At 49.3% G+C, this 13,134-nt stretch overlaps 1 protein-coding gene across 22 annotated transcripts in view; it reads right to left on the minus strand.

Moving 5' to 3' along the window:
* PTK2 (protein tyrosine kinase 2) overlaps positions 1 to 13,134 on the minus strand; it is a 207,157-nt gene that overhangs the window by 145,248 nt on the left and 48,775 nt on the right. For 21 of the 22 annotated variants that reach the window (XM_029923992.1, XM_029923986.1, XM_029923983.1 and 18 more), the window contains one exon: positions 7,808 to 8,034. In XM_029923992.1, coding sequence (XP_029779852.1) covers positions 7,808 to 8,002 — 195 coding nt within the window. In that variant the 5' untranslated portion in view covers positions 8,003 to 8,034. Of the gene's footprint in view, positions 1 to 7,807; positions 8,035 to 13,134 lie in introns of those variants that run through there. The other variant, XM_029923987.1, reaches the window with a different exon arrangement.

Consider the following 13,134-nt stretch of genomic DNA (forward strand, 5'->3'; position numbering starts at 1 on the left):
GGGGGGGGGGGGGGGGGGGGGGAAGCAGGCTCCCAACCTGGAGTTCTGCGGGACAGGGACAAGCACTTTAGTCCGTTCACTCTGAAGACACCTAGAACGACTTCAGATTCGGTTCCGTGAAACAGAGCTCCCGTCCTAACTCCAGACTAAACAAGTTGTAACCTTCACTTTCCCCTCAAAACACTAAAAGCAATAAACACACAGACACTTCCCTCTGTTTCAGGTTTTGTTTTTTCATTATGCTCCCATATTGTGTTCTGTCCTATTTCTTAGAACTCCTGCACGCCTCCCTGCTGAGTCTGATTGGCAGCCAAGATTACAAATATACAAGGATTTACACATTCGATGCTCAGTACATACACTCAGTAACTTAAATACTTTTGAGAACCAAAGATTTGGTTCTGGATAACTGAAAAATAACTTGGAGAACTCAGTATTTAGTAAGGAATGCATACTCAGAAAAACCTACACTGTTACCCAATGGAAATGTATTCATGTATTATTTCTGGGATATGTATATTTACAAAAGTGACTGTCTCGGGGCGCCTGGGTGTCTCAGTCAGTTAAGCATCCGGCTTCGGCTCAGCCATGATCTCACGGTTTGTGGGTTCAAGCCCTGCGTCGGGGCCAAACTATCAACCAGCAAAACTGTACCAATTGTCCTTGGCACATGACATTTGAGAGTGTCCTTCACCTGACGCCAACGCTGGATAAAATCAATCCTGAACGTTTATCAGTGTGATGGGCCACAAAAGGTGGGGGACACTTCACTGTTGTCCTGGATTACACACAAGTGAGATGAGCCTGTAGAAGTTCTTTTTATGATTTCACTTGGTTCACCTTGGTCACTCATCTTTTAGACAACGCTCTGGGAAGAACCAATGACCGCTCCACGGGCAGAAAGAAATCCTGCAGACAGACCTTGCCTCCGTGTTCATTCACTCACCGGGCCAGGGAACATGTGTGCGCCTCGCCCGCGTGGTGGCAGCACCGCGACGAGGGGTGTGCCGGAACACGTGCCCCCAAAGCCTTGGTCTAGAAGGAGGGAGGTGCCGGACACAAGCCCGGGAGTGGCCTGTGCGCAGGGGACTGGCTGTACGTCCCGCTGTCTCCCCACTGCAATCTGCAAGGTCTCGATGGCGAGAGGAGACGCCTAAAGCCACACACTGTTCTTGATGACGCTCCTCTTTCACCTCCTCCCAGGAGGCACCAGTGCGATCGTCACGCGGGCTTGTTTGTTACAACGCGGTTCTTTCTCTGTGTGTCTTTCAGACGCTCTTCACGTTAAGGAAACCAGCAGCTCTTGCTGTCCTCTGATCCCATGCGCACAGGAGGGGCCCTCCGGGCGGTCGGCTGCCGCAGACAAGGGGCGGCAATCCGAGCCCCGCTCTCCAACAGCAGTGCCTCCCTCCTGCCGGCTCAGCACGCCCCCCTGTCGGCCCACAAGCCCTCCAGCCAGAGCACCCCTGTGTCCGTCTGCTCCCTGCTGCTGCCGGAGCAGACGACCAACCACCACAAACTTCTGAGCTTAAGGCAGCACACACCTTTGCTTCTCAGTTCTGTGAAATCCTAAGCCTGAAATGGGAATCCCTGGGCTAAAATCAAGGTGCTGGCAGGGATGTACCGCTTTCTGGAAGCTCCAGGCTGGCCTTGTCCAGCGGCTAGAGGCCCCTCCGTGCACCTTCAGAGCTGGCAGAGCTGTGTCAGACCCTCCTGCCACAGCTCCCCCCCTCTGACCACAGCCAGGAAAGGTCTGCAGCTCATAATCTCCCTTCTCAAGGCCCTTCATGTGGGTCACATCTTCCAAGTCCCTTCTGCCGTGGAAGCTCCCACAGGCCCAAGTTCTGGGGATTAGGACGTGCACACCTTTGGGGGCCGTTATTCTGCTCACCACAATCACCATCTCTAAGGCTCTGTGACAGAGAATTCTTTCTCATGCTCTTGCCATCTCCTATTCTTTTTTTTTTTAATTTTTTTTAATGTTTTATTAATTTTTGATACAGGAGAGACAGAGCATGAGAGGGAAAGGGTCAGAGAGAGAAGGAGACACAGAACCGGAAGCAGGCTCCAGGCTCTGAGCTAGCCGTCAGCACAGAGCCTGACGCGGGGCTCGAACCCACAAACGTGAGATCTGACCTGAGCCGAAGTCGGAGGCTTAACCGACTGAGCCACCCAGGCGCCCCTCCTATTCTTCTTAACACAGCTTTTGACTCTGTTTTTTTCCTTAAGGTTTTCCTGTCTAGTTTCTTCCTAGATGACACTATTCCATTAAAGGAACAGTTTAACTGAGATCTCTATAGTCCTTCCCTGGACCAAAATTATTCAAATACACAGTAATCAATGTTCAAGTTTCAAATGCACACTCACCTGATTCTCTATCAGATAGAGAAAGCTGACATTTGAGACACACACAGCGCATCAGTGACAACACCTAGCAATAAACACTGGAGACCACAGGACCACGGCACACAGAGCCCTCCGGCGACCACTGTGGGTGAGCTCAGGGAAGACGGCCCACGCACAGCGGCTTGCAGAGCTCCGAACGGCCGCAAACTCACAGGATCCCAAACTCCCAAACTGTCCCTGTGCTTTCCACTCCCATCCAAAAACGGACTTTAAGGTGATGAGAATGGGGGCACCTGGGGGCTCAGTCGGTTGTGTCTGACTTCAGCTCAGATCATTATCTCACGGTTCATGGGTTCAAGCCCTGCATCGGGCTCTGTGCTGACAGCGCAGAATCTGCTCCGGATTCTGTGTCTCCCTCTTTCTCTCTGCCCCTCCCCCACTCATATTCTCTCTCCCTCTTTCTCTCTCATTCTCTCAAAAATAAACAAAAATTAAAAGAGTTTGATCAGAATGTTTCTTTCTACGGTTACTCCTCCCACTCCCTGCGTGGTTACAATAGTTGGTCCTGCTCGCCCCAACTACATTCACCACTTAGCAAACTGCAAGACTGAACTCACTGTGTTCGTTCACTCTTGCAGGTGCAGGCACTGACGTCACCTTTCTCCAGGGGCTCAGGATGAATACTGAGGCCTCAGAGCATGCTATGCAGTTAGAAAAGCACGTTAAGCACATCAGTGAACTCTGAGACCCTTTGCGCATAATGACAATACTGCCCAACAACCCAACCGCTACTGACTGCAGCAGCTCTGCACCGGACTTGCCTCGAGTTGGTGACTCGGTACAAAATGCATCGTGCAGGCCCTGTGACCTACAGAAAATAGCAGTAAGGTAGGAATGAAGGTTTGCCAGAAGCTTCAGTAAGGTGGCCAGGTGACCTCTGTCAATTTCTTTTATGGGTACTAGTCTACTACTTTATACTTCTGCAACCAATTTTCCCAATTTATATTTCTTTCAGAAGTGCTCCGTTTCACCTAGGATTTCATGTAGTCATTCAAAAAGGGTCTCTCAAGTACATGATGTGTGGCCGCTAGGCCCCAGAGACACAGGTGACAAGACCATGGAGCAGAAAGGCCCTGCTGTCACAGAGTCTACGCAAAGAAAACAGAATAAAAGAGGAAACAAATCAAAAAACAAGACAATCTCAGTAAGGTGAAATCACGTGAAGAAAACATAACAAAGTAGGTGCCGGGCAGCAGAAAAGGTGAAGAAGAGGGAGCATTCGTGGGCCAGGAGGCCGTGAGGACGATCACCGGAAGTAAGAACAGAAGGGGTAATAAGGAGCCAGATTCTGCAGGTCTGCGTAGGCACCGACGGGGTCCGGCCGTCCACGGAGAGAACGGGGAGCTGCGTGTTAGAGAAACAGCCCAGGGAGCAGAAAGTCCACGGGAGTGAGCCAGAGGACAGACGGTCACGGGCAGCACAGGGAGACGCCAGAGGGGCTTTTGAACGACCTGAGCGTTCACCCTAAATGAGACAGGAAGCCCTGGGAAGGTTCCATGGGGGAGTGAGGTGCCCTGGCTGTCACCTGGCTGCTGGCTTGTGAAGAGACTGGGGTGGCGGGGGGGGTCATGCCAGGGATGGCGGGAGGCCATGGGTGATGCACATGGAGAGGGTGGCGGCTGGGAGGCGGCATGGCAGCAGAGGTGAGAGGAACCGGGCAGATCCTGGGTGTATCTGGGAAAACGTGTAGACAGAACTAGCTCATGTTCTGGACGTCAGGTTTACGCAGAGGAGGAGCAACAGATGATTCCAAGGGACCCAGGTCCCTGAAAGAAGGGGAGCCTCCAGACAGACTCGTGGATGGTTCTCTTGACATCAGAGCGTAAAGATGGATAGGGGCACAGCTGGGCGGTGCCCAGGTCCTAAGATCAGAGGGAGACCGGTTGGAACGGGGCAGGGGTGTGGCAAAGGCAGAGCTGGTAACCTTGGCCACGGCCTGAGGAGACCATGAAGACGCAGGGAAGGAGCAAGGGGGGTACGTGCAGGCCGCCGCCCACGTCCCCTCGGCACTTCCTCCTGGGCTCCCGGGTCTTCATGCCCCGTTACGTCTCCCAACTGCTTCCTCCACGGCGGCCTGTGGGACCAGGGCTCCCCTCGCTGTACGTCTTCACGACCGGTGCTTTGTCTGCAAGGCGTCCGAGCTGCAGGGCACCTTCCTGAGCCCTCGGAAGGCGCTGGTCCAGGGCTGCCGCCTCCAGCGCTGCTGGTGAAAAGTTCACTGTAAACGTCGTTCTTTTCTCCAAGTGGGGGACTCTGACAGGATGTGGAATTTCCCACCCACCCGTGTAGCCCTGACACACCCCTGCAATGCTTCTAGACAACCGATCGTGTTCGATACAGTCCATCGTGGAGTAACCTTGACTCTTCTGGGCTGACCCCACTGAGTCTGGGCTGAGCTCCAGACATGCCGGGCACAAGCTGCCGGCACCGAGCCCAAACTATGGCCAAGGTAAGTGACGCCAGCCCCGGGGGCTGCCGGTGACCCGGAGGCGGGCTGTGTCAGGCCCCCTGCACCGCTCAGTGACCACGGCCTGGTCCGGGCGGTGCCTGAGGTGACGACGCCGACGAGCGTGCCCGCGTGCCCGCCGCAGACTCCTGGCCTCCTCACACTCAGGAGCTGCCGCAGGGGCCGCTGACGGCCTGGCCGCGAAGCCTGCCCTGCGCCCCGAAGTCGCCTCCAAGAAGGAGCTTCCCCTGTGGCTGCTTCATCCACTCTATCAACTGTGGGCTCCCACAGGTCCTCTCAACCACCAAACGTGTAAACTAATTAAAATATAATTCGCACATACATGTAAAAGGAGTAAAATGTATTAACTGCAGCAGGAGAAATAATGACTTAGGACAAGAATCCAGTATTTTCCTGGCGAAAATACATCTTTCAACGCCTCCGAAGCTTGCTGTTCTTCTGAGTCCAGCCGTCTCTCTGACAATCGCTCCCTACAGAGAACAACTGTCTAGCAGAAATAAAATGTAAGCCACATGTGTTATTTTTAAATGTCTAAAAAAAGGTTAAAAGAAATGGATTATTTCAATTTTAAGAAAGTACTGAACCCACTGGGTCAAGAACGTTATACTTTCAACAGGCGATCATAACAGATCACTGATGAGAAAGTGTACGTTTGTTTTTCATACTAAATCCTCGCACTCTTGCAGTTTCTACTCACAAAACAGCGGCTCAGGCCAGCTGCTGCCCGTGTCTACAGTACCAGGCGGCGCAGCGACAGAGGGTCTGAACCTAATTATTCGGTCCCTTAGGATCTTAGGAAGCTGTGTCCTTGCAGAAAACGGGTGGCCTGGCTTCCTCTTTGCTGCCATTCGTAAACGGTCCGTTTACTTCTGCCGAGTGCCTGCACGCCGACTCCTAGCTCACCCCCACCCCGTCTCTGTTGTAGGTCATCAGGCCTCGGATGCGGCCGTGGGCCTTCCACGGCGCGCCTAACAATACGTGCCGGTCCCTTCCTCCAGGACGTCCTTCGGGCGCCCCTCGGGAGGAAGAGGTCACTACCCGCCCCGCAGCGCCAGTTTGCTCGGTTGCGCAAATCCTCTCATCAACTAATAACACTGCACGTGCAAATGTTACAGTCTTAAACAAAAGGGGGTTGTGAATAAGTCACCTTCTATCACAGGAAAAGCTGCAGTGAACCAATGCCAATTGAGATTACTTTTGCCTCAAGCTGAAAATCAAGACCTGATGGGAGTTATTAAATCTTAAAACATTTATCACTTGCTAAAAAATAAAACCACCTCGCTTTCAGCCACATGGATTTGCTTGCACTGATCTTCCCAAAAGTTCAACAAATATGTTCTCCTAACGTAGGCACGTGAATCTGGTTTAAATTTTTCTTCACAACATACATGTTTTGATGTCTGGTAAAGGTGTAACATTGGCTAAAGGCTTGACATGTGCCCGGTGATCTCAAGCCTCATGTGTGCAGCACATCTGATACGAACACACCTTTGTCGTGGAGCCTTCCCAGGGTACATTTTGAGATGTAACCAACCTTGAACATTTGCTAAGTTTCTTGTCAAATTGACAGCGTTGAAAGGCTCCCTCCTGGACAAAGGCTGTGAGGTTTACTAGTAAGGCTGACGCAATGCTTTAGGAAACGTCCGCACGCAGCGTAACTGGATTCACAAAGACCAGCACATCCGCTAAGAGCCTACTCGTAAATGCTTTCTCTCCAGGATGAACAGTGCCATTAGGGTAGAACACAGGCTGCCGGCCTTTCTACCAAGTGACTGTGTTTACAAGGGTCAATGTAAAACAAAACTACAGGAAAACTAGAAAAAGCCATCCAACTTCATAAAAAGTTTGTAACAAGAGACTATTTTACCTCAATTATGGCACATGAATAGATGTTAGTACATATTTAAATACTGGATGAATTCTTCTCCTCTGAATAATCACTCCATCTGAACAGTCACTATTGCAATGTTGCAGAGGTAACAGAAGCACCACACAGAACTCAGATGTGATGCTGTGCCCTTAAATCTAAATTCTGCCGATCCCTTCAACTTCCTTAAAAATACTTAACGCAAGTAAGTTCAAGAGTAGAAAATTAATTAGCTTCCGTATGACAAAAAGACAGGGCAGAAGAAGGATGTGTCTGTCCATCCTGGCACTGGCCGCCGCCCCCCTTGAAGACGGACATGGACTGAGTAGAGGGGAGGGAAGGAGGAGGCGTTCTGTCACGCTTGGCCCAAGTGACCACCTCCTGGAGCTCTACGTCCTGAACTCAGTGTTCAAAAATCCCAGCGCCACCCTCGCGGGGCTCACACTCACCGCCCTCCACCTCCGATGGCGCCGCTCCCTGCTCTCGCCCACCCGCACGCCCGCTGCTCGCTGTGCCCACAGGCTACCTCCTAGGCTCAGCAGTGCTCACGGGCCTCCCGCCACCAGGGGGCCCTGGGACGCGCACCCGGCACGGACCGCACCCCAGGCCGCGGGGGACTCCCCAGTAGGACGTACATTGTACAAGCAAGGCCCCTTCGATCCCAGAACCAGTGACAAGTGTCTGGTATAACCTATCAGTTCTGGAAGAGTCTATCCTATTTTGAGTCATGCAGATACCTTCAAGATTCATCTTCGAGGACATAATTTATTTCCTAAGCATTAGAGTTTATTTTAATTGCTTTGTTCTCTTGTATCCTAAAGAGTTAAGAAAAAATATAGGAGAGAAAAATGCCATGTCAATGGCATTACATGAATAATATATGGTTCAGTTACTACTTTCCTATGAAAGTTTACAATTAAAACTCTGGTCAGTTGCATATCAACGAAATAAATATTATAAAGAGAAAGTTAACATCTCTGTAATCTGAGAATAAAAATTTTTATCGATTTTTGGTATGTGCCACTAACCCCCGTGCCTGTCTAACGTGTCCCGGGTAGAGCGCTTACCCGGACGTCGGTGGCATCTCCGTGCCTGATGATACTGGCCCAGGTGGCCGGCTCGCTGCTGTTCTCAAAATAATGAAAGACCTTCAACACTCGCTCCATTGCCCCGGGGGAGCGTTCCACTCCTGTACCCAGATGAGTCTTGGTACTCGAATTTGGGGTGTGATTCAAGTTTGGGTCAAGGTAAGCAGCTGCCATTATTTTGCTTGATGCTATGTATCTGTCATACTCTGTAAGAGAAAAAAAAAAGTCAGCGTACAATATTTGAGACCTAGTAAAATGCGGTTAAGATGAATGAAAATGTGATACACTGATCCTTACATTAACACCACTGCTCTCTGCTCTTGCCCTGCGGTGTGTTACACGCCCGAGGGAGCGTCGGGAGAACGCGCGCCCAGCCTACCAGGACCCTCAGGGCGCCCCCACTCCTAGGGCGCTACTGACTTCCCAGCAGCAGAGTAAACCTCTGGCGAGTGTTTACTAGCACATTAAAAGGCCAGGGGTCCTAGTTCAGCTCTGTTAAAAATTCACTGTGTTACTTATAAATGATGTAACTTAACCATTACACTGTTGCTAGATAACGTTTATAAATGTATGATCTTTTGAAAATCATAGCCTTTAAATCTGTGGGGAAATCTCGTAGGAAAGCCAAATAGGTTAATTTTGCTGCCTACTACTGCAAACTTCTAATGTGAGATACAAGTTCTTTCTTGTCTATAAAGAAATAAAAATTCAGTGAGAAGTCACCACATGTACTAGGCACTGTGGTGGAAACCTGTGGGTCCAAACCCAGTCCTCCCAGTACCCAGTCTCTCAGCAGGACAGTCAGACATGTCACAACTGGAAACAAAGCAAAACCAGAAAGTAAACAAACAAATGTTCACTGGTGAGACAGGAGGACTTCCAGGTGAGCGGGAGGGGGCAGCTCGGCCAAGACCAACACCTCACTGAGAAAACTCAGACAAGTCAGATTAACACCCAGCCCAAACAGTATTTGGAGACTGAGGCACTGTGAGGCAAGCCGGACAGCAGGGGACACAGATGGAGACGTGGAGAGAGGACTTTTACCAGAGGGCATTTGCCAGTTCTGGGCCTTCAAGGGCCTAAAATCAAGAAAACGCCGCGGATGAGAGAGAAACCAACTGAGACTTGGCAGCGAGAGACCAAGCTATGAGCACAGGGCCCCCAGGACTCCAGTGAGCAGGACGGAGTGGAGCGCAGGGTCACACTCTTTGCTGGCTGTTGCCTATGACAGTCACCAATCCCGAAACTAAGCCCAGAGGGAGCCGGCAGCAGCTGAGCCGGGACTCTGTCCGGCTAGACCCTCCCAACCTCAGCCGGGACAGAAGACACGGAGAGCATGACCAGTGACCTCAGTCTACCCAGCAGAAAGCAGTCCTCCTGGCACAATTCACCTCCGAAGGGAAACGCCCACTAAATACGCACATGAGGCCTTCGCTAAAACCAACCCTACACCCGGTGAAGGAGTAAGGTCCAAGAAATACCAAAGGACTAAAATTATTCAGAGTACATTCCGATGTCTACCATTAAGCTGGACAACAAAGTAATTATAAAATCCCCAACTGTCTGGAAATTAAGCAAGGTACTTCAAGTAACCCATTAGCCAGAACTCAAAATATTTTGAATTCGAGGATACAATTAAAAGAAAGATCAACACTACATGTAGACAGAGCTGTGCTTAGATTAAAGTTGATGCTTTTTCTCAATGTTTATTTTTAAGTAATCTCTACATCCAATGGGGGGCTTGAACTCACAACCTCGAGATCGAGAGTTGCACGCCCCACCAATTGAGTCAGTCAGGGACCCCTAAAATCTATACTTTTAAATGCACATATTAGAAACAAAGACTGGAAATTAATGCTTTAACTCCAGATCTCACAATACAACTTGGAAGCCAAGCAAAATCAAGGTTGTTTTGAAAAGAATAAATAACACAACTGACCGCATCCGGCAAGAAGACGGGTCAAGGGAAGGAGAGGAGGACGGAGCACAGGGAGGCGGCAGCACAGTAAGAGGCAGTGACAGAGGACGGGTGTTAGCAGGAAAGTACCGCGCGCCTTCACGCCATGGGAATCCGAGAGGCGAGATGCACACACAGCTCGGGGCATGGAAGGTGTCAGAGCCGCCAAGTTTTCTGGCTGCCTCGGGCAAGGACTATCACTCTCCGGGGAGTGAACCAGTAAACAAGATTTGCATCTGGAGGCTGGAGATTGCCATTTCCTGGTCAAAATAATTTGGCGTCTTGCTGCGCCAGACACGGATTTGGCCAAGGTGCACAAAAGATCAAAACCGCATTTTGGATTATTCAGCGCTAGCTCCCCCTCCCCAGCATTGCAGAGGCAAGTCTGGGCGCTTCTTTTGATATGCATTTGACTCTGTTTACCTGGTAACCAACCTGGGTCAGTTCCCCGCCCCAAATCGCTATTTAAGAGACAATGTTTTCTGGGATAGGGGAAGAAGAAGAATAAAGAACAGAGGCTTGATCGGAAACCTTGTGCTGTCTTCACTCTCTGCGTCCCCCCCGCCCCCCTCCTGCCCTGTTTTTCTCTCCCTCCCTCAGGAAAAGAACCCGCGCCGATTCTGACATCTCTTACCTACCAGTGATCTGTAGACTGAGTTTGTACTTTGTATACAATTACGCACAGCTGATACATGTGTTCAAGTAAAATCTGAACCATTCTGCTGAGGACTAGTATCATTTAACTAAACCACAGAAACGGAGATCTGTGCATTCTAGAACCATGCCGAACACGGGCTGCCCGTATAACATGCCAACTAATGTCTTTATGTAAAAGATTGTTTTGGGGGGGCCTGTGGGTGGCTCGGTTGGTTAAGCATCTGACTCGATTTCAGCTCAGGTCATGAGCTCACGGTTCATGAGTTCAAGCCCCACATCAGGCTTTAAACTCACAGTGCGGAGCCGGCTTGGGATTCTTCCACTCTCCCTCTCTCTCTGCCCCTCATACTTGTTTTCTTGCTCTCAAAGTAAATAAATTTTTAAAAAAAGATTGTTTTGTGAATTTCAGATAATGTGGCAAACTATACAAGTCACTTTATTTGAGGTATTACTGTAAAAATTTTAATGTTATATTTCTGATAATACTCAACATTAGTTTTAAAAATCAACTTTAAATTAATTTCTAAGATCATTAATATTGAGACCTGGAAAGTAATCAGTGAATAATTTTTGGAAACTTAAAAAAATCCTCTTACTCACATTTTGCCTATTGAAACATATCTGTTACTGCGGCACCTGCGGGGCTCAGTCAGGTCTTGATTTCGGCTCAGGTCACGATCTCAGGGTTTGTGGGACCGAGCCTCCATCGGGCTCTGCGCTGCCAGCATGGAGCCTGCTTGAGATTGTCTCTCTCCCTCTCTCTGCCCCTTTCCTGCTTGCTTGCTCTCTTTTTCCCTCTCTCAAAATAAGTAAATAAATCTTTAATAAATAACATCTGTTACTCATAAAACCCCCTTAATAAAGTGCTGATAAGATGAATAGGGTTTTTTTTTAACATATAGGTTATTGTCAAGTTGGTTTTCGTATAACACCCCGTGCTCTTCCCCACAAGTGCCCTCCTCCATGACCATCAGCCCCTTCCCCTTTCCCCCCCTTTCCCTTCAGCCCTCAGTTCCTTTTCAGTATTCAATAGTCTCTCATGATTTGCCTCCCTCCCACTCCCTAACTCTCTTTCCCCCTTCCCCTCCCGATGGTCCTCTGTTAGGTTTCTCCTGTTGGACCTATGACTGCAAATATACGGTATCTGTCCTTCTCCGCCTGACTTATTTCACTTAGCATGACACCCTCGAGGTCCAGCCACGTTGCTACAAATGGCCAGATTTCATTCTTCCTCATTGCCATGTAATACTCCATTGTGTATATAAACCACATCTTCTTGATCCATTCATCAGGTGATGACATTTAGGCTCTTTCCATGTTTTGGCTATTGTTGACAGTGCTGCTGTGAACACTGGCGTACATGTGCCCCTGTGCCTCAGCACTCCTGCATCCCTTGGGTAGATCCCCAGCAGTGCTATCACTGGGTCATTGGAGAGTTCTACTGATAGTTTTCTGAGGAAGCTCCACACTGTTTTCCAGAGCGGCTGCACCAGTTTATATTCCCACCAACAGTGTAGGAGGGTGCCCGTCTCTCCACACCCTCGCCAGCATCTATAGTCTCTTGATTTGTTCATTTTCGCGACTCTGACTGGCTTGACGTGGTGTCTCAGTGTGGTTTTGATTTGTGTTTCCCTGATGATGAGTGAGGCTGAGCATTGTTTCATGTGTCTGTTGGCCATCTGGATGTCCTCTTTGGAGAAGTGTCTATTCATGTCCTCTGCCTGTTTCTTCACTGGATTATTCATTTTTCGGGTGTGGAGTTTGGTGAGTTCCTTGTAGATTTTGGATATTAACAGGCAACCAACAGAATGGGGAAAAATGAATAGTTTTAAAATGAAAGTTAAACATGTTAAGTGCATCATAACCTACTCGCTCATATTTAAACTCAGAAAGACAGAGATATATTAAAGTTACTAAAGAAGGACAGACTGTGAATGATGACAAAGAAAAACAAGATCAAAAGACGTGATACACACCAGCTACTTGGTAGTCAAATGGCCACTGGACACAACCGTGATCTCTTTCCTTATCTTATAAAAAGAGGAAAACCCAGAAATAAACGAAAATAATCTTTTCCATATATCTAATTAGCTCAACTCCCACAGCAAATGCTAAAGAGATTCTGTCCTGCGACCCAGATGGAAAACTGATCATTTCCTTTCTTAGTATTACAGTAACTTCCTATGTTGGGCATTTCTAACATTGCCAAATCCTTCTCATATCTGGACTTGGGGAAAAAAAAAAAAACCGACTATGCTTTACAAGTGCTCTGTCAACCCAGAATGTTAAATCACTAGGGTGCTCTCTGTGCCGGACCCCCTGCACCGACCACTGTGCTGTGGAAGCCACGGCCATGGGCTCAGGCGGCTGTGCTGACGGCCCCTGGGGCACCGCCCTCCCACTTAAGGTTTAAAAGTTAAAAATCTATAGCATCTGGAGATAGGCTGTCAAGGTTGTTTATGATTTCAGCATGCTATGTAAACAAAGGGATTTTCTCTGTTGACACCTCTAATTAAACATGGGACAGGAAAAATGACTTACTTGAGGCCATGTTTTAGGCCACACGGCCTGTGCCTGAAGCCTGCACTGGCACCTGTGCCTGTACGAGGCACATCCCGGACCCGGAGGCCAGACACACGGGCAGTCTTCCTGCTCCACTACTTCCGGTCTCCGGAGGACAGCTGTCCAGCTG

Source organism: Suricata suricatta, chromosome 15 (assembly GCF_006229205.1).
Source record: "Suricata suricatta isolate VVHF042 chromosome 15, meerkat_22Aug2017_6uvM2_HiC, whole genome shotgun sequence".
In the NCBI taxonomy this organism is placed as follows: domain Eukaryota; kingdom Metazoa; phylum Chordata; class Mammalia; order Carnivora; family Herpestidae; genus Suricata; species Suricata suricatta.